At 37.3% G+C, this 22100-nt stretch overlaps 1 protein-coding gene across 2 annotated transcripts in view; it reads left to right on the top strand.

The window, feature by feature from the left end:
• Positions 1 to 22100, top strand: part of PLCB1 (phospholipase C beta 1) — a gene marked incomplete at both ends in the record, with an annotated part of 756028 nt that overhangs the window by 511434 nt on the left and 222494 nt on the right. For both annotated transcript variants that reach the window (XM_080716836.1, XM_080716837.1), the window contains 2 exons: positions 6710 to 6810; positions 8048 to 8214. In XM_080716836.1, the coding sequence (XP_080572962.1) occupies positions 6710 to 6810; positions 8048 to 8214 (268 nt within the window). The remainder of the gene's footprint in view (positions 1 to 6709; positions 6811 to 8047; positions 8215 to 22100) is intronic.

Raw genomic sequence — 22100 nt, 5'->3', positions numbered from 1 at the left:
ATACCATTTTTTCTGGGAGAACATAGTCTAGTGCCTAAGCCCTTTTTCTCATGCTATATGCAGAACCCTCTTTTCTATTTCAAATTATTTTTATTCTAGTATCTAAGCAAAAAGTAAACACCTATGGACAGAGCTAATTTTATAGGAAGGGACTCTTGAAACACACAAGCAGTGTTCAAGTCACATGAAACAAAATTTGGAAGCCACTTTTAAACTCATGATTGAACTATAAAAAAAAACACTGAATGCTAGTTATGAAATTTATCAGCAAATTTTTTATGGTGGTTATTATTTGCAAAAATTTTTTTTATTTTTTTATTTTTTTAACAATGTTTTTAATTGAACATAAATAGTATACATTTAAACTATATTTGGTGCCCTCTCCCCCCTGCCCCCGTTTTCCCTTCCCCCCTCCCACCAATGGTTGTCCAGGTTAACCATGTCTTATTCATAATTTTACACATGTTCAGATGTAGACCCTCATTAATCAAGATCGGCCTTCCTCCTCTCCTATCTTTCCATTCAAACTTAGCTAGTATTTCCCCTCTAATATCCGGAGTCCCACTGGTATCCTTTGTGTTTCCTAGTTTGGGCATATTAGAGGACTTTGGTAGGCCACATAAAAAAATGAAAAAGGTCGGTAATGCTGCAAAGGCTGCATCAAACATGGCTATTTTCACACTGCTCTTCTGTTAGATGCTTTATGGTAGGAGAACAATGAAGGTCCTGCCACAGACCCAACAAACATTTCTTGAGCTCTTACCTACTTGCCCACAGGCTTTGAGAATATAGTAGTACACAACATGACAGTTGGAGTTTCAAGGACCAAAGAGTTTTCTCAGGAAACTAGTCAGTAAACACATCAACAAATGCACTTGTAAATTGGAACAAGTACTATAAAAAAAAAAAAAAACAACAACAAGAGAAAAGAAGATCGGAATGCTGCTATTGAGAATAAGGGAAGTTCTTTTCAAAAAATGAAAACATTGTGTGCTGAGCCTGGGAAGAATTGACTGGGTTTGAGAAACTGAAAAAAGACCACTCATTCGATCACAAAGAGAAAGACTAAGAGATGGGTTTATAAAGACATGCAAAGAGGTCAGACTTGGTGCACGCTTGCAATCCCAACACTTGGGAGGCTGAGACAGGAGGATCGCACAGGTTCGAAGCCAGCCTCAGCTACTTAGTGAGGCTCTCAGCAACTTAGTGACATCCTGTTTCCAAATAAAGTATAAAATAGGTCTGGGAGTATAGCCCAGAGGTAGAAAAGCCCCTAAGTTCCACCCCCAGTATCACCAAAAAATAAATTAATTAAAATAAAGTCATACAAAGATTTTTAATTCTGGAAATTCCTTCTTACCTTTCCTGAAAAATATCTTTAAAAATGATCAAAATTTTAGTTGATATTATACATCTAGAAAAGAAAAAAAGAATAGAAAATAAAGCCAACCAGAAAACCAAACCCATCAATCAATTCTCTATAAATTACATTTTTATAAACAATTGGATTCTGAAAATTCAGTCAATAAACATAAATTGAGTCTTTATAGGTTCAAACTTTCAGACCAATATCAACTAGAGACACTTTAGAAGGAAAATGAGATTCAAATAGCAGGAGTTGTGTTTAAATTGGGAAAAATTTATCCTTAGCAAATTAAATGTAATGACAGTTTTGTGAAAACAAACTGAAGATATTTTTAAAATATAATCAACCTCCATCATAGTTTGAAAGATCATTATTCATAGTAAAGTATAATTTTCTTGGAGGACTGGTAGATTCAGAATGCTTTTTTTAAAAAAAAAATCTAAAAACCAAAGACAGTTTCTGAGCCAGTGAATAAATATTTCTGTGAACTGCCAATAGTACCTCAAAACTGTATTTTAAAGCCTAGTGGTAATTTCATATCTACAGAAAGCAGATATAAAAAATATCCATTAATTAGAAAAAAAAAGAATTCTGGCTAGTGTGTGTGTGTGTGGGGGGTGGGTACTAGGGGTGGAACCCAGGGGCTTTTCTACCTCTAGGCTATACTCACAGACCTATTTTATATTTTATCTGGAAACAGAATCTCACTAAGTTTCTGAGAGCCTCACTAAGTAGCTGAGGCTGGCTTTGAACCTGTGCGATCCTCCTGTCTCAGCCTCCCAAATTCTGGCTATTTTAACAAGAGGTATTTTAAACATTTCATACAAGGAAGGGGATACATGAATGGTTTGATAGTTCTGCATACACTGGGAGCCTATTTAATAGCCAGCTATCATTCAAACTAGATGTAATTGTGTTCTGTAAATAGACACATTACCAGAAGCCCAGTGGATATCCTGTCGGGATTTTTTAAACATTATCTTTGTGCACATTGTTAGGGATAATTAATGCACTTGAACTCCTATCCTGGCTTACATGCAGTGTTGGAATAACACATCCCTTCAGAGGATAATCCTTTAGAGGTTAGAGTTGCCAGTCTCCAGTTACCCTAATTGTTAAAAAGTAGTGCTGTGCCTAAAAAGAGACAAAGCAATTACTGTCCTTCTATTAATAATCCAAACATATTTTCCAATGAGACCTTTGAAAACCTTTACATACTCAGAAAATTACCACTCTACCCACAAGCTGAGAGCTGAAAATAATTTATTTGTACCAAATTCCCTTGATTTTAGGCTTATTAACTTGAAAAAGAGCTCAGTGACATTTGGAATTATATTGCAGTCACGCCCTAACATTGACCTATGGGGTGGAATTTTAATAAGGATGATGAGCGAGTTCATGATTTGTTTTAAATAGCAAAATTTACTGTAGTTGCTGGATATTCTTATTTATTATTTATTTATTTATTTATTTATTTATTTATTTATTTAGTGGTACTGGGGATGGAGCACCCAGGGGCTTTTCTACCTCCAGGCTATACTCCCAGACCTATTTTATACTCTATTTGGAATCAGGGTCTCACTAAGTTGCTGAGAGCCTCACTAAGTAGCTGAGGCTGGCTTCGAACCTGTGTGATCCTCCTGTCTCAGCCTCCCAAGCGCGGGGATTACAAGCGTGAGCCACCACATCTTGTGATGGACATTAATATAATACAAATGAAAACTACTTGAGATTTCAAGACAACTGTATGTTTTACTGAGGAATTCTATAAATAAAATTTATAAAAGAACCTCTTTGTATAACTATAGTTTATTGCCTTTTTGCTGTGCCTTACATCTTGAATATAAAATAGAAACTTAATTGTTCCTGCAATTGTGATTCTTAAAACCACTGATATCAAAATTCAGTTTTAAAGCAACATTAAGTATTCAGTACATTAGGACTGATTTATTTGTAATTATTCCATGGACTCTGGATAATTCAACTTTTAACTTATAGTTTTGAGATCAAAATATTGAAAATAGGCTAAATTTCTGAATTTACTAGAAATTAACCCACTGACTTGGCAAGAAAAACCTACATGTAGATTCTATTCATTAGCATCTATTCATTTTTTGTGTGTGTGGTGGTACTGGGGTTCCTGGAAGCCCTTCTACCTCCGGGCTACACTCCCAGACCTATTTTTACATTTTTATTTGGAAACAGGGTCTCCTAAGCCAGCGTGCGCGGCTGGCTTCGAACCTGTGCGATCCTCCTGTCCCTGCCTCCCAAGCGCGGGGATTACAAGCGTGCGCCACCACGCCCAACGTTTCATTTATTCATACAGTAAATCAGTATCACAATTTTGGGGTGTTGGGTCTATATTCATCATAAAATTACCTTTTTTATCTAGAAATGTATGAAGGAGAAAATGCAAACCATTGTCATAAGACTAAAAGGAGTACTTACCTTACTGCTTTTTAGGAGGATAAAGTATGGGAATGAACTTTGTGAAATTCAGCCTTGTTTAAAATGTAAGGAATAGAAAATTGTCCATAACTCTTCTCTACACACCTCCCCAGCAACCTCCCACTTTAGCTTTCAATGATGTTCATTTATTTCAACTATTTTCTATAAAACATTTTCTCTCCCATTTTTACCCACTAACGCCAAAGATTTGGGGTGTCTTCATTAAGTTGAACGAGAGAAAAATGAAATAGAGAAAATCAGCGGGGCTGAAATATTTTCTTTTGCTATGTACAAGTGAACGCACAATGAAAATATTCTTTTATTCAAATTATCTCATTAATTTGTTCACTTTAACAGAAAATCCTAATTCACAGCTGATGAATAAACAATGGTTGGACCTTAGTAAAGCATAATAGTCTATGAAATTATGTCTATAATTATATGTAAATGACTTTAGTTCAATCTGATGCTCCGTAGGAATTATAAAAATGTAAGTCTTCACCCTCAATTTTCATTAGACTCATAAATCATATTCATTTACTCAGTGAATATTTAATGTGTACTTAATACGAGCGACACCCTGGAATTAGAGCAGTTTACAGGCAAAACACACGTCCTGGCAGGTTAGAGAGGAAGAGGGGTAATTGTATGGCTAAGAGCACAATACGGTTAAGTGAGTGTTGAAATCTAAGACAAGCAGTGTGTGATGGGGGAGCAAAGGCAAGACAAAAGCCAGTCCAGAGAGAGGCGAGGCTTCCCAGATTATCCTGGACTAAGACAAGAAAGAAGAAAAACAGGTCCGCAAGAGAAGATGATCACTGATGTCCCTAGAAACAACCAAACAGTGCGTGTGCTTGCTGTGTCTGGGGGAGGAGAGGCGAGCTCAGTTCAGAAGTAGGAATGGGAAAACACTCTCGGAGTTCATAAAATCCAGTAACACTGGATACACTTGAGTTGACCTGCCGTACCACTGAGTGTTTCGCAAATCTTTTAAAGTCTTTCTCCTTCCTGGGTTTCATAGTCAAGGTAGGTAGGTAGGGTCATTTCTCTTTATCAATAAAACTATTTAAAAAGGTGTGTTAGCCAGGCCTGGCGGTGAATGCCTGTAATCCCAGCCTCTCTGGAGGCTGAGGAAGGAGGGTCACAAACTCAAAGGCAGCCTCAGCAATTTAGCAAGATCCTGTGTCAAACTAAAACATAAAAAGAACTGAATATGTACTCAGGGGTAGAGTACTTGCTTACCACACACAAGACCCTCTGGTTAATCTCCAGCACTACAAAAAAAAAAAAAAAAAAAAAACTAAAGTAAAAAAATCTATTAAAGAAAAGAAGAAATGTGTGTATCTAACTGAGACAATGGATATCATCCTCTAGCCAACAGAATTCTTTTTATAAATCAAATGAAGCTGGGCATGGTGATGCAGGCCTGCAATCTTAGTAGGTTCTAGGCCAGCCTCAGCAAGTACTGAGACTCTCATCAATTTAGTAAGACTCTTTCAATCTCTGGGTTCAATCCCCAGCACCAATCAATCAATCAATCAATCCAATTTTGGAAACCTTTCTACAGGTTGTACCTGTCCCTATTTTATGAATAGCAAAACATCAAAAAGATAAACCATAATAATTCACCATTGTTCTTGGATTTGCTTATTATTTCAAAACTTTTGTACAACTATCTGATGGTATAAATTATCTATGTAAAATGATTAATGTGTTGTTTGGTTTCTCAAAATTGTATTTTACAAAATGTCTTCCCCTCTCTATAAGTGAACTTAGTAAAGAAAATATTTCTTCATTCATTCATTCCATAATATGTGTCTTCTGCTATCTGCCAAATGGAAAGCTCAGTTTTTTTTTTATATTAGTAAGCAGTATACAGTTTCAAACAATGGTTTTTGAAATTTCTATAAAAATACATTTTAAAACATATGACTCTGGTTAAAAAAAAGTAGAGTGTCTTCTTTGATTTAAGAGCTTGAAAGTAAAAATAATTATGTAAACACATATCTGACATAAGAAAACTACATGAAAAATGTCCTTGCTTTAACAAAGGCTTGAAGAAATGCTTCCGGTTTCCATGGCAGCCCAACCAAACAGAAAACACAAGCCACAGAAGTAGCCCTTTATATCCCTGACTTATTTTCCAAACAATGGGACCAAGAGCAATCAGTGAGGAATAAGGACTGGCGCTGCCCTACTTAGGAAAACTGTTTTACAACTTAGATTATTTAAACTAGAAGGAACATTGTTTGAAAAAAAAAAATGACCCCAAATTGGAATTTGTTTTCATTAGACAATGGCTGTTTCCAAGGTCATCCTTTTAAAAAATATCCATTCAAAAACCTGATAAATAGCTATACAATGTGCATATACTTTATGCTACCATCATTCTGTACACTTAAAAATAGGCAACATGGTAAATTTTATGTTATGTGGACTTCACCACAAATTTTTTAAAAACAAGATTCAAGCCAGAAAATAAAGAAAGAAACTAAAAATGTTTTACTAAACAGACTCTGTCCTTCCTAGGTCTAGCTTATTTTAGTAAATGTACTTAGGAAGTTGCCTTAACATCCCTTTAGTAGGTGAAAATTCTTATGGTTAAATTAATATAAGCAAGGCAACCGAAAGTAAGGATTTCCCCAATGTTAGTGTCCAGATGGGCTCCTTAGAGGTGTTTTGAGTGTTTCCCCTGAACTGCTAGAAGGAAGAAAAAGATAAAAGAGGGATGAGGAAGAAAAGATGATAAGGAGAGAGACAAGAAAGAAAGAAAGAAAGAAAGAAAGAAAGAAAGAAAGAAAGAAAGAAAGAAAGAAAGAAAGAAAGAAAGAACTGGGAGGGAAGGAACTGGGGAGGGAAGTGACCATTTGCTGACCTTGTCTTTTTATTTCCCAGAACGATTCAATACCTCAGGAGGACTTCACTCCAGACGTGTACAGAGTTTTCCTGAACAATCTTTGCCCTCGGCCTGAAATTGATAACATCTTTTCTGAGTTGTAAGGGAACACGTTCTAATCCGCTTCTTTTCTAGTTTACCTTGATACTCGGGGCATCCAGGGCAGGGTTCTGAGCAGTAGCCGGGGAGGTGAAAAGGTGTTGTATACCATGTCTAAAAGCGATGCTCCTGGGTAATCTGTTGGACTCCAGCACATATTTATTCTTAAGTCTCAAAGTACAACTGCTGCTCTTAAGGAATAGCTTACGATTTATTTCTGGGTGTTTTAGCATGCACAGGTGGTTTGAAGATTTTAGGTAGAATAGAGAGGAGGCATCTTGGTTAAGTGGGCATATACTGATGTAGCAGAAAGATCTCAGACTGGGGACTGGTCTTTTGATCTCTCTGAATCATATTAGTGAATGAAGAGCAGTTCTAAGTTACTAAGAACAATCCTAGCTAGGAAATGATTTGCTTTTATGTTAGAAACTATAAAATTACATAAATATTGCTTCTTTTAAAAGATGGAAGAAAGTCAAAAAGATAAATAAACCAAAATCAAGGCATATGTGGGGAAGTAGCAATTTACCTTTCTTTAATATGCTAAAATCTAAATAATGACAGAAAATTAATACAAAATTGATAAACAAAATAAGGAGGCTAGTGAAGCAGTGGCAGCTCACAATGGCATCATATTTTGTATTATTTTGCTTTATGGTATTCATTACCCTGAAGTAATTATTGAACATCTGCAATATGTATACCACTGAACTTTGGATTATCAATAAAATTAAAATTTGAGTCACACTATTTTGAAGAGTTACAAACTTTTATGAAATCATAACTTTAATAAAATGAAAAATGCGCCCAAGCAGGTTGTTTACTTCTGTAAAGTACCGAATGAGTAATAAATAAAACTTCAAATGATTCAGAGGGATATTGGAGTTTGATGACTAACTCATAATTTTTGTGTTATAATAAATAGTAATTAATAATTAGTTCAATTTAGACTGCATACTTACACATACTTTGCAGTGTCTTCCTACCATGAATTTTCTTAGACATTTGATAGTTCTTAGAGACATTGAGATTTCATGGCGGTTATTATAAAAGACAATTCAAAGCCTATAGGGGTATAGAAATTATGGTGGAGCAGCACCATGATTTTAGGGCAAGATAGTAATTTTAATAAAGTCTAAATTTTTAGACGTGGCATGATTTTGTCTGCTTGTAGCTAAATGCACGAATAACATTCGGTGGGGAAATATTATAAATTCCTGGTTTTTAATTGCTTTTAGCGGTGCCAAAAGCAAACCATATCTTACTGTCGACCAGATGATGGATTTTATCAACCTTAAGCAGAGAGATCCCCGGCTAAATGAAATCCTTTACCCACCTCTGAAACAAGAGCAAGTCCAAGTATTGATTGAGAAGTATGAACCCAACAACAGCCTCGCCAAAAAAGGTCAGTACACGCAGTTCCGCACCACAGAGGAGCTCTTGTTTTAATTGTGAATTAGTAGTTAGGGACATCAAAGGCTGTGTAAGGCCAGTTGTGCCATTTGTATTCCTGCTTTCCTTTCTGTCTGGAATCTCTGGTGGTTTAGGCCAAAGTAGATATTTTTTTTGTTTTTTGTTTTTGTTTTTGTTTTTGGTACTTGGGATGGAATACAGGGGCATTCTACCTCTCAGCTACACCCCCCAGCCCTATTTTTTAAAATTATTCTTTTATTTTGAAACAGGATCTCATTGATTTGCAAAGAGCCTCACTAAGTAGCTGAGACTATCCAAGAACTGAGATCCTCCTGTCTCAGTCTCCAAAATTCTGGGATTACAAGTATGTGCCACCATGCACAGCTAGTCCAAAGTAGATTTTTTTCTTAAATTTGAAACTTTTATTTATCATTTATTCTGTTGTTATGTCTATACGTGCACAAAATATTTAAACATGTATTATTATTTTTTGAAGATTTAAAGAAGTTTATTAAAAAGATAGAAATACAGAAAATGGTTGCAGCCCCATGCCAAAATGGCATGAGGGGGAGGGTGGTCCGGGCCAACTCACCACCCCCCCTAAACATGTATTATTATTAATTATTACTATTGTTGTTATTTTGCTTCAAATTTGCCCAGTGACCGACTGCATTTTTCTCAAACAAGTAATTACTAACTTAAAGGTTGTCCTTTAGAATCTCTAAGAACTTTTATAAAATACCCTATAGATTTTTTTCTAAATTTCCCCAACCAAAGACAATATTTAGTCTGAAAGGCCCTTGTCTTATAGCAGTTTACAGATGATGAATTTTCCAATTGGGGAAATATTATGAAATTTTCCCATCCAGATAAAAGAAAAACATAGTGTTTGTAAAAATTATTATTAGTCAAAAAAAATTCAGGTCAGAGAGACAGCTCTAAATTGTCTAGAAGTTATTATGAAATTTTACATTTTTAAATAAGGATAAATCAAAATGCCAAAATATGATTAGAAGCTGTTATTGCCTAGAATTCCATAGTCAGGGAGCACAAAATACATTTGACCAATTATTGAAAAGAAGCAAATTGCAAGTTAATATGCAGGCAATGTATAAAATAAGAAAAATAGCTATATCAAGTTATAGTCACAAGTAATAATGATTATCAGAAAAGCAGATTAAAAATCTTTTGGCATATTGCATTCTTCTCTCTGGAACTGATCCTATGAATAGAAAATGAATGTATTTACAAATTTTAAAATTAAATATTTTTCAGCATGTTATCAGTAGGGAATTTATAAATTCCCTTTTCTTTGTCAAACACTCCGCCTTTGTTAGTTATCATCCAATTGCTGCTGCGGAGGGAAGCCAGTCAAAGGATGCGACCAACCTAAAAAGTTTCGTGGCCTCACCTAGCCTGTCCCTCCAAACCAGCTTAAATATGATGCCCTTTCTTCCCGCATATACCTTCTATTTCTCATTGTCATTAAGCCGGGGCAACTTCATGGAGATGTTTTTGCCTACAGAGCTTGCTCTTTGCCTCATGAAATCCAAACTTCTCCAAGTAAAGCTAACAGTGTGAAGGCAAATATACAGAATGACTTCGAAAAATGACTAGCCGGTGACACTAGGAAAACAGAAAGCTCTTGTGAAATCGATGAGGCCTCCAAAGGACAGATTCACCCTTTGGCTTTCTTTGTGTCACGGTGCTGATGGCCCAGGCTTCAGCTGCTATGTGACACTCCGTACATCATCCTCTGAAGTCTTAGCTGGCATAGAAAGTACAGAGGGAAACATGGAGGTCGGTATTGCACAACCCCCTGATCCTAGAGCCAGTCTGACTTGAATGGAAGATGGTGTCTCTTAGCATTTACACAACTATTTTGTGCCATTTTATAAGCATATGAGGTGTGAATTCTGCAATCACAATTCAGGTCTTTTTAAAAACAACCTTATTAGTCAGGCGTGGTGGCGCACCCTTGTAATCCCCTCACTTGGGAGGCTGAGACAGGAGGATCGCGCAGGTTTGAAGCCAGCCTCAGCTATTTAGTGAGGCTCTCAGCAACTTAGTGAGAGCCTGTTTCCAAATAAAATATAAAATAGATCTGGGAGTGTAGCCTGGAGGTAGAAAGCCTCTGGATTCCACCCCTAGTACCACCAAAAACAAAATAACAAACAAACAAAAAAATACCCTTTATTTCCCTTGACATAATGTAGTGTTGATTGTACATCCTCTGCATCACCTTTAACCACTATAAAGGCAACATAGAACGATGGCTCCACTCACAGGTCCAAAGCTGGGGTCCACTTCACTTTCTGTGCCTTGATTACCTCATCTTCAAAACTGAGAGGAAATGAGTTTTTGATCCATGTGTGGTAAATTTGGGGTTTTTTTTCTTTTTTATTTCTTGTTGTGGTCATACATCTTAATGAGGTACAGGATGGTAGAGGCATACACGCACACATCACTCATGTAGCCCTTCCCCAATTCCCACCCACTCTCTCCCCCTCCCTCCTTCGTATGTTGGCTTAGTGATTGACTTTGACATGTTTGTGAATGCACGTCATGTACATTAGGGAACTTCCCTCTTCCCCCTTCACATGCCGCTCAGTTAGGTTGCCTTATTTCTTCATTTTTTGTTTCTCCTTCTTCATGTAGAGTTCCTCCTAACACCCTTTTTTCCCCAGCTTCCCATATTAGAGAGAGCATCCTATTTTTTACTTCATGTGACTGATTAATTTCACTTCGCATACTGTTCTCCGGTTCTATCCATTTCCCCGCAAATGACATAATTATATTTTTCTTTATGGCTGAGTAAAATCTACTGTGTACATATTCCATAGTTCTGTAATCCACTCATCTGTTGATGAACATCTTGGCTGATTCCATAGTTTCACAGTTGTGAATTGTGTGGTTATAAATATCGATATGCATGTCTGTTGTAAATCTGAATCAAATAATATCTGCAAAGCATGTAGAAAAAAATCCTTGTGGCCAATGGTATATGGTGGGTAAGTATTAACTTTCTCCTTGGTGTGTTGAAGTATAGTATATCAGTTATAATTTCTTAAGTGTTTTCATCTACTTTCTTTAGAACACAGGATATCTAGGCCTTAGACTTTCTTTGATTTTTCCCAGCACCTAAAACTCATTCCTATTCGTGATGCGATGTTTGATATAGATGTGTAGGTGTGATCTTGTCATTAACACAAGACATTTGTTTCTCAACTTTTTACTGGAGAATTTCTCCTGGAGGTCTCTGAACAGAGGAATTTAGATTGATACAATTTCCACAAAAGTCTCATCTATCGTGTGGGTGGGATAGGGGCTTTGGAGACCAATACCTGGAATGTGGCCAGAGGGCCAACCACGTACTAGGATATGAGATGTACCTCCTGTCACCCCAGGGGACAGCAGAGACAGCTCAGCGGCTCTCCGCACTCCACATGGAAGAAGTCCAGTTATCTAGGAAGCAAGCAGTCAATTTACAAAAGACCTCGCGAGGGCTATTTCAACTCCAAGGCAGGTACACAAAAAGGGACCCATGGTAACCACCTTGTTTGAAAAATAAAGTGAGATTATCGATGCTAATATTTACTTCAGCACCAAATAGTCATTCTTTAAGTGTGACATCAATTATGATAATCAGCTGATGCTGCTAGACCAGGGGGCTCTGAGCAGCAGGATTTTGAGAGATACAGAGGAAGTGCAGAGAGCAGGAAGGTGGAGAGATGTCTTCCTGTTGGGAAGGTTCATTGGCAGTAGAACATTAAGCAAAATTCATTTCCACAGGTTGGAGGTGGAGCTACTACTCTAGAGATGGAGGATAGCATCCTTTTATTCATTCACTTGCTCAGTCAATCAACATTTCTTGAGCACTCTTAATCTTTCTTGGTCCATATTAAGCACCACTAAAATTTAGGACAGCTAAGTCTGAAGAGGTCTGAGGACAGGCAATGGTATTTATACATAGGACCAAGATAATTATTTCCCCTAAATTTTCTATTATCTATCCAAAGTAAATCATATTTTCCAGTCACAGCATTTGCTTTGTAACCCAAAACTCGAGCAAGAAAATGATGTTGAGCTATTTTCTACCCAGTCCTTTGTTTGCTGCTTTTATTTGAACAAAGAAAGCTAGACAAGATTATCTTCTAGTGTCACCTGTTATTTTATAGTCAAAAGGATAAGGATTTTGAAATTTATTTGTAGGACTAAGAAATTGCTGGATCCTTTTGTAACTAAGAGTTTGAAATATATTTTTAAAGGTGGTAATAAATTGTTCTGTTTGAGTTTGCTATTCATGACATTCGATGTTTGACTCTAGGATATTTTCATGACTTCCTTTTTGTGTCTTATTCATTAGGTAACCATAAGTAAACTTCAATAAAGTACAATTCAATAAACCTTTTGTTTAGCTTTAATATAGTGACTGGTATGTATCTGCAAGGAAACGCCTTTCACTGTGTGACTTCAAAACTGCTCATAAATTCAGACACAGTGGCACAAGCCTGTAATTCCTGTACTTGAGAAAATGAGACAGGAGGATTGTAGGTTTGAGGCCAGCCTCAGAAGCTTACTGAGACCTTGTTTCAAAATTTTAAAAAATTAGAAGGTTTGGGGCTGTACTCAGGGGTAGAACACCCCTGGGTTTGACCCTCAGTACCATAAAAAAAAAAGAAAGAGAGAAAAAAGATGCACATTAATGTTTAGCAAAGAAGCAAACTCAAGTCTTACCTAAGTACCAATACCAACATTCTCTTTTTTGTTTTGTCTTGACCATGCTACATTTACATTTTTATACATATTCAAATTTAGCTCCTCCGGTTAATCAACCTCAGCCCTCTTACTCTCTTATTCTTCCTTTCTAGCTGTGCTGAGGTTTCACTTCCATTATCTGGAGTCCCTCTGGCATCCCTCCCTAGTTTGGGCATATTAGAGAAAACATATGTCCCTTCTCTTTCTATGTTTGGCTGATCTCACTTAACATAATGTTCTCTAAAGACTCGGAAATTCGACAAGAGACTATGAAGCTATTAGAGGAGGGCATAGACTCTACACTACAACATATAGGCACAAGCAGTAAATTTCTCAACAAGATCTCCAAAGCACAGGAAATTAAAGCAAGAATTAACAAGTGGGATGGCATCAAACTAAAAAGTTTCTTCTCATCAAAGGAAACTATCAAAACCCTAAAGAGAAAGCCTACAGAATAAGAGAAGATCTCTACCAGCCACCACTCTGATAGAGGGCTAATATCCAGAATATACAAAGAGCTCAAAAGACTCTACACTAGAAAAACAATAACCCAACCAAGAAATGGGCAACTGAATTAAATAAACACTTCACAAAAGAAGAGATACATATGGCCAATAGATACATGAAAAGATGTTCTACATCATTGGCCATCAGGGAGATGCAAATCAAAACTATACTGAGATTCCATCTAACCCTAATCAGAGTGGCAAGTATAAAGAAGTCAAATAACAACAAATGCTAGTAAGGATGTGGGGAAAGAGGAACTGTCTTATACTCTTGGTGGGAGTGCAAACTAGTTCAGCCACTATGGAGATCAGTTTGGAGATTCCTTAGAAAACTGGGAATAGGTCCACCATATGATCCAGCTCTACCATTCCTGGGTATCTTTCCAAAGGGTTTGAAATCAGAGAACTACAATAACATATGCATACCCATGTTCATAGCAGCACAATTCATAATAGCTGAAATATGGAACCATCCTAGGTCTCCATCAACAGATGAATGGATTTCAAAATTATGGGAAACACACACAATGGAATTCTACTCAGCAATAAAGAAAAACAAAATCACATCATTCCCAAGATGCTCTTTAAGAAACCAGAGGTTGGCTCAGTGGCAGAGCTTTTGCCTGGCATGCTCAAGGCCCAAATTCAGTCCTTGTCCCTAGGGGAGAAAAAGCATAAGAAACCAAATTTTCAAATTTTCAGCCAAGTATTTAATACCCTCTGATCTATATAAGGCAATAAGTATGGAAGTTCAATATTACATTGTAATTTTTTCTGCCATTTTTATTTTGACTAGTTCCTCAAATATGCCCACGTATTAGTTAAATTGATTGATCTGATTGCTTAACCACAAATTCAGTCTTTATTTTTATGAGAAAGACACTTCCATAATATCTATATTTGTTATAAAATTGAAGGCATAAAAACATAGATACTATATATAATACAATATACATATATATGTATTTGCACATATATATTCTTTATTATGAAAATATATAAGATATAAATATCTCCATAATAAGATATATAACCATATCTCCAAATATATACATATATATGGAGAGAATGATAATATATATATTTTATCATATATATTATATATATGTATATATATATTTGTAGTGAGTGTGGGTGTGGGTGAGGGTGTGTGTTTTACTGGGGATTGAAGATTGAACCCAGGCCATTCCACCTCCCAACTACATCCCCAACCCCTTTGATCTTTTGCTTAATGAAACAGGGTCTCACTAGGTTGCTGAGGCTGTCCTTGAACCTGCAATCCTGCCGTCTCAATCTTCCAAGTACTAGTATTATAGGCATGCACAAGCATATATAGATAAGAAATATATTTTAAAGTGGGTTTTAAATAACACACGAAGCTGACATGTTACTATTTAGTTTTCATATGTATTTTATATCATTTTAAATAAAAGATAGCCTAAAATTAAATAAAAAATATTCGATACGGCCTAAAGCATAAATATCAAAGCTGACTATATAGGCTGGAACACTAAGTGTGCAGCTGCAAAGTGTGAAATGAAAATCCAGAGGACATGATGGCTTTGAGGCTCTGTGGGCCTGCTGTAGCTAGCATGTTGGCCACGTTTCCACACTGGAGTTTCTGTTTCAGGAGATATGTATTATATTGGATATAAATAATCTAAGGGGTTTTGTGCATTCTAAGCTAAAGGCTCACATCCTCGAGTGCCACTAATACAGTATTTGTATCTTATCTCATAGGATAGTATTTTCAAGGAAATATGGTTTATTTTTTACAACAAAATATCAGACGTTGAGAAATGTCATGGTCCCTGTTCAGCAAACGTTTCTTTCTTGCCAAGTTATTTATACCACAGACCTCAGTATGCTGACACAGGAACTCACAATTACTCCAGCCTCTTCCACACAAAATCGTCATGAATATTATAATTTGAAGACTAATGTCTCCCGATTAGAGTAACTTTTTAATCACTTAAAACCTTCAGAAAAATGACAGCGCCTAAAATTTGCATAAAAATATAATAGCCTTATTGATGCCTTGGATAATAGAATATAGATCTCAAGATTCAACTGATATATTAATAAAGGAAAGCCAATTTTTGCATAATACAAACCAACAAAAGCACTTGAGTCTGCTCATGCTTTTATTTTTCTGTGAAGAGCAGGTGTGCATGTGTATTTGTTAAATAACTGAATTAATATAGCAGATTATAATATTAGCAAATGTTTCAAGCTCCATTCCTTTTTTTCTCCTTAGATCTACCTCTTAACTTTTTATAAGATGGATTTTATAAAAACTTCCCCACCTTGTTTCAATTAAATCATAAAAACTACATGATATACCTTTAGTATTTGATGATATACCTTTAGTATTTGATCAGTACTCACCAAGTTTATGGTTTGGTGGTTGAAATGAACTCAAAATTATAATGGCACAGCAATTTGTTTTTAAGCAAATTGAAAGTTCAGCTACAACAAATAATTTTTCCTCTAGATCTGAAGTAATGATTATATCAGCCTAAATAACTCTATTGTAAGAAAAGGAGGGCTGGAGGGGGAAAAAAAAGAACTCTTTTGTATTTTCACTATCATTATATTATACAATATTGATACAACCAAGCTAGAGTGTAGTGTTATTATCAATGCATGAGCAGAGTGGGATAGCACCCTGGACTGGGAAATCTTGCAATCCCTAATACTAGATAGGACTCCTTCATTAGAAAAATGACTATTGAAACTGAAGCACAGAAAGGAATTTACTGGCACCTATGAGCAAAAAGTCTAAACGTCCATGGTCTTAGGCATAACCATACCCCGGGCCTCCAATGACCTCAACAGTAGACCTTGTGGACTGACAATGAAAGAGAAGGGGTTCCCCAAAGCCAAACAGGATATGCTTCCTAGGAAAAGAAGAAATGGCCCTAACAGAAGCAAAGGTGCTCTATGAGAAAAGTAAGAGCAATTTTCTCTTTTTTTAAAGAGAAAAAAATGGACAAGAACCATGTCTACCTTTAAATTCCTTTAAATTGTCACATGAAGCTGGTCAGTGGCTTCATATCATGGGACTTCTAACTATAAGGAACTTAGCTATTTAGCCCAAACTCCCAGATCATGAAGAAGACAGCTTAAGGAAGTGGCAGTGTTGTGACCCGGGCCCCTAATTTCTTTGTTCCATTGCAGCTACTTTCGATTTCCTCATGACACCCTCCATCAGGACTTGCATAGGAAAGAGATGCATTACTGACTATTTGGAAGGTAGCAATTGGCATTAATAGCAGTGGTTCTTAAACTTGTCCTTGACATAGCATCTTTTTATGTCTATTGTATATACAGAAATATTTTATGTATAGTTTGTGTATATTTCTTTTAATGACGTCCTACAAGAAAAGCCAACATGTAGAAGAAACCTTTTAAAGCAAGCACTGTTTCGGTTGAACAGAGAAGAGCCTGTTGGTGTCGACAGCCCCGCCGCGTCTCTCCTCCTGCTCACCCCACTGTCTGCAGCACTTTTGCCAAAACCCCAGGAGATGCAGGATGCGGGGTTTAAGAACCACTCATCTGGAGGAAATATTGACAGGCTTAAAGATCTGTCTCTCATTTAAGATGGCATTCATTTAAATATGCCTCTATAAACAACCTGCATAGCAATAGAGGAAATGAAAGAATTGAAATAAATGAACAAAGTCAACTCAAATAAGATAGATTTTCTCCCCAAGACAAAGACAGATGCAAATTCTATGGCATCCTTAATTCTTTTCATGCCTTCATTTATACACTAAGAATGTTGCTGAAAGCCACTGTAGTATTTTATTGATTGGGATCCTATTTAAATTCCACCTATTGACTTTCTAGCCTCTACGGAAGGTCAAGGGAGAATGACATTGTGAGTACATCCACCTTTTAACTCTGGTTTCTTATGTTCACACACTTCTCTGAAGTATTTGAGTTTGGCTAAAAATGAAAATATCCTCTTTTTTTTTTTTTTAAAGATTTCTGCTCCAGGTCCATTGTTAATTTGGTGACTTGGCAACTTCCTTCATTTTCCCTTCCTCTAATGCATTTCCTTCTCTCCCAGGAGGCAGGGACCAAGTGGGCCCCAGGAGAGGCCAAAGCCTGGCCCAGGAATCCTGTTTTGTTTAGTTTTTCTTCCTCTGTTTTTTTTTTTTTTTTTTTTTTTTTTAAGTGACCTCAGCGTCTGCTCAGCAACTCAACTCTGGCCAGAAAGTCACAGCCATGTCTTGTCACAGCTGAAATTCTTTTGTGCAGAAAATAGCCAGACAGGAAAAATATAAATAGTAAAAGGCAAATTCAAATGCCAGCTTTCAGGGTTAGGGAAGTGAGCTGGGTAGGCTAAGCCACCCACAGTCTGCTGAATTTTGATAACACCTTTTCTGCTGGTCAGATGAGACCTTCCTGAGGTGCCTTGCTATTGCTTGTGTGAACTATTGGGACAGAGCAGAAAATGGATATGTTTTCCTCTTGACATAACCTCCCAGCAGAACACTGTGCATTGACAATTGCTGACACTCTACTTTTCCCCTTCTCCACAGGGGTCGGGTAGGACTCTGGCTCAGTCAAAAACAACAGCTTGGCAAGTTATACTGTGTTGGGAGAAAAGCCACAAAGCCACAGGCACTTGACCCCCAACACGGCCATGCCCAGAATCTTGTTTAGTTAATAGGCAATTTGCACCAAATAAATAAGAGGCAAATGTGTCAAATGCAGGGAGAAACAAACCTTGACCACAAGGAAGCCAGATCAAATAGGTGTGGACCATCTTCTCTAACACAAAGCTAGAAAATGTGCCACGGCAGGGAATAGCCCCCAGAAGCTGAAAGTGCCCAGTAATGTCATTAATGGGTTGTCGAGATTCCGGGGGCTCTGCCTGAACTCTGAATCACTGCAGTCTCTATGACTCCAACTGTAAGAACAAACTTATCGCCAGGTTAAGAACCGCATTATTTAAGAGGAGCCTTAATTGAGGATGATGGGCAAAATCAATCTTGTTACCTCAGACTCTGCCTAATAGGGAGAAAATGAGCCAGAAATGCTTATTAGTGATGCTTCTATATGTTGGCATCTCCTCAGAAATGGATTCTTAGAGCAGAATTCCAGAGCAAAGAGCTTATTGGAGAGGTGATCGTGGGAAGCAATAGCAGGGTGATTAGGAGTGAGAATGGTTAGAAGTGGCTAATAAAGGCTGAGTTGTCAAGCCAGTTATCACTGGAAATAAGAGAAACTCAGTTCTGGGCCAAATCTGTGTTTGTATATGAAGACCATCCATCACTGCACTTGAGGATGTCCTTAGGAAGCGTTAGCTCTCCTGCACTTGCAGACTGTTGGCTATGAAGAAAGCCATCAGGCCATGCTAATGGAAGTCCATCCAACCACATCTCCTGGGCCACCAAGACAGTCTTCTGTCATTTTATTACCAGCAAAACAATGTTTACTGTGATAATAGTTGTATAAAAAGAACTTTTCCATCCAGCTCTGCAATATAACAAGAACCTTCAGCCTGTCAAAGGAGCAATCCTTCAAGGAGTCTCATTCTCACTCTTATAGTTTGGACCTTAAACGTCCCTGCAGGCTCATTTGCTAAAGGCTTAGTCATCAGCCCCTGGTGCTACTGGAAGATGGTACAGCCTTAAGGAGGTAAAGCCTAGTGGAAGGAAGTTGGGTCATTGGCGGTGTGCTCTTGAAAGGAATGTTGGGACTCAGCCCCTTCTTTTCTATCTCTTGCTTCCCAGTCACCATGAGATGCTAAAACCTTCTCTTCTCATATTCCCTTCCATTAAGTGCTGTGCTACCCTAGGCCCAGAGTCAATAGAGCCAAGCAAATATGGACTGAAACTTCTAAAATCATGAGCCAAGATGAACCTTTCCTCCTTTAAGAAGTCTATAATTCCAAGGGAAGATGGTATTACAAATAACTGCAATGCAAGATAAAATGTTATACATCTCCATTCATGCACCTAGCAAATATCTATTGCGTGTTATCTATTTGTTAGGGAAGTTTGGAGAAAAGTTTTATTTGTTATTGAGGTTCTAGCAAATTTCAAGATTTTCTCCAAGCTCTTTACCTGCTAATAATCTTACACAAACTCCATATCAATAAATCTTCAAATTCATGTTATTATCTCCAATTTGTGATGAAGTAGTCATCTTTTGATGGTCAAGGTACTTGGCTAGTTCAGCAGGAGCATCTGCTATTTGGGAAGTTAGTGACAGCTAGTCTTAAAGTGCAGAAATAGTGGCTTTAAAGCCACTCGGCTATGTGTAAGGGGATAAAAAGGTTCTAATCTGGATTCTGTGTTTCCCCCTCCATGTCAGTTTAAAGGTACTGTTGAATCTTCTTTGGGGTCACACTTTGTTTACCTGTGATGTTAAGTAACACAATTTTGTCCCACATATTAAACAAAATAGTGAGGAGTAAATAAACTCACTGAGGTGAGAAAAAATTTTAAAAAGGGAAAGTGCTAAATCAAAGGTAGATGCTATGAACTTTCACACAAAACTAAATCAACGACTAAAATTTACACTGTACAGGGAAGATGTGGGGATGAAGAAAGCTGTGACGGCAGGTTAGGGTTGGATCGGCAAAGACTTTTGAGAAGAGCAGACAGACATCATTACATGCTTTTTGTCTGTAGTTATGGTAAAAGAGCAGTTTTTGCAGTTAGGATGGAATAATGAATAATACTTTTCAATTTAAGATAACATGAGAATGTATGTAGAACATATCAATTATGTTACTGGAAAAAATTAATAAAATAGATCAAGAAGTCTACAAAGTTCATATAATATTAAAAATACAGAGTTAGTTGGCCCATGCAATGGAAAAGCTATGACCAAGCAAGGAAAATTGAAAGAAAATTGAAACAGTTAATAGAGTGTTTCCAGGAGCAGGCAAATAGGTTTTGCTGAGCCCTGCCATATTAATGCCATTTGCACTAACTAACTGAGCTGGGCTAGAAGAATTCACGAGGGTCATAGCACTGGCAATAAGCGTAAACCAAGAAGTAGCTTCTTCTCAACACTGTGCTCAGAAGCAATTTGAGGAGGTGCTAAGCCATCGGGCCTGGAGTGTCCCAGTGTGCTCTGATATCATTACATGTAGAGTGACGATTGAGAGAAGATGAATGGGTTCTCAATCACCTAATCCCAGTGACATCCAAACATCTGAGTGTCAGATCCTGCCTAATTGGCATTTGGCTCAATAGAATGAGGACGGTGCCCATGCTAGCTGGCAGACACATTGTCCAGTTCACCCATCTCGACTGTGCAATGATTCTGTGTGGATTTATGGGCCATCTGTCTTCAAGGCAAAAATTGCACTGAGCTGCAGGGCTTTGATGATGTTATTTGCATATGTCTTTTATTCTTTCAAGCGAACCTGCATTTTTTAAAAAAAAAAGAACACCAAAGAATATCACCTCTCCTGTTCAACATTTCTCTTGCCCTTATGTTCGCTTAACCAGTTTTCTATTGTATTTTGTTTTTATTCTTAAATGTTAGACCCGTGGGTTGAAAAAGAAAAATGCCAGAGGGTGCCTTTAAATTACATGCAGAGATTAGAATGTAAATTAGGTCTGGAAAAGAATTTTGGACCTTGATAGACAAATTCAATTCAAAGAGCTAATCCTCAGGCTGTGCCAGATGGGTCATTTGTCTGCCTGAGCCTGGCTTCTTTTAACAGAAAGATTAAAGTAACACATTTTAAAGAGATAAGTAAATCATGGGAAAAACTCTTCCTTGGTCACATTCAGGGCTATTTTTAGGACTGATGCAGGGTGACCAGATTGAAGTCACTGCCAAGGAGGCAACACCCTCCCCCCTTCCATCACCCATGTCCTGAATCCAGGCCAGTGCTGGGAGAGTTATGAGGATAAACATCACCAGCCTCACCCACCACCATCTGTCTTTTCATCACTCGAGATTTTATACTAGTTAGCCCTGTGCGCCCAGATTAGTCGCTTACCTCGATAAACCTCAGTTTACTCCACCGAAAATGGGCATTGAAATTGCTTCTCTCCTCGAATGTCTGTGCCTGGTACGTGGTCACTGTTTGGTAACGATCGCTCTTAAGATTATCATTTTGCTTTCTATTATTAGCTGCGGTGTGGTGTCTTCTACAGCATCACAGCATAGTGGTTAAATGCATGAAAGACAAAACCTGACTCCCAATTTCTCCTCTTATGAATTATATGACATTGAACAAGGTATTTGCCTTCCGATTTCTCACCCATTAAGGAGACCAGAAAGGAGCACACACTGAAAGACTTGCGATGAGGATGAAATGACTTAATAATTTTGCATCTAGTAAGTAAAGGTTTGCTAAAGAATATTCTAGTAGTGGATGGAGAGATGAAACTCTTCAGAACATTGTTCTCCTCTTCTTCCTTTCCCATCCTGCTTGTACTTATACAGCACAGTTCCTTTTAAGTCAGAGTCCATTATGTAAAAATGAAGTATTGTGTGTGTAAACACTGCCAACCATATTTTCTTTCTTCGAAACTCCACACATTTTTTTCCTTTGGCACTTCACTGCAGCTGCCTTACATCTGCTTTTCAGACTAAGCTCAGAAGCAGTTTGATGCCTTGTTGAGGATGTTTC

This window comes from Muscardinus avellanarius, assembly GCF_963383645.1.
Source record: "Muscardinus avellanarius genome assembly, chromosome: 19".
In the NCBI taxonomy this organism is placed as follows: Eukaryota; Metazoa; Chordata; class Mammalia; order Rodentia; family Gliridae; genus Muscardinus; species Muscardinus avellanarius.
This window is presented reverse-complemented; position numbering and strand designations above follow the sequence as displayed.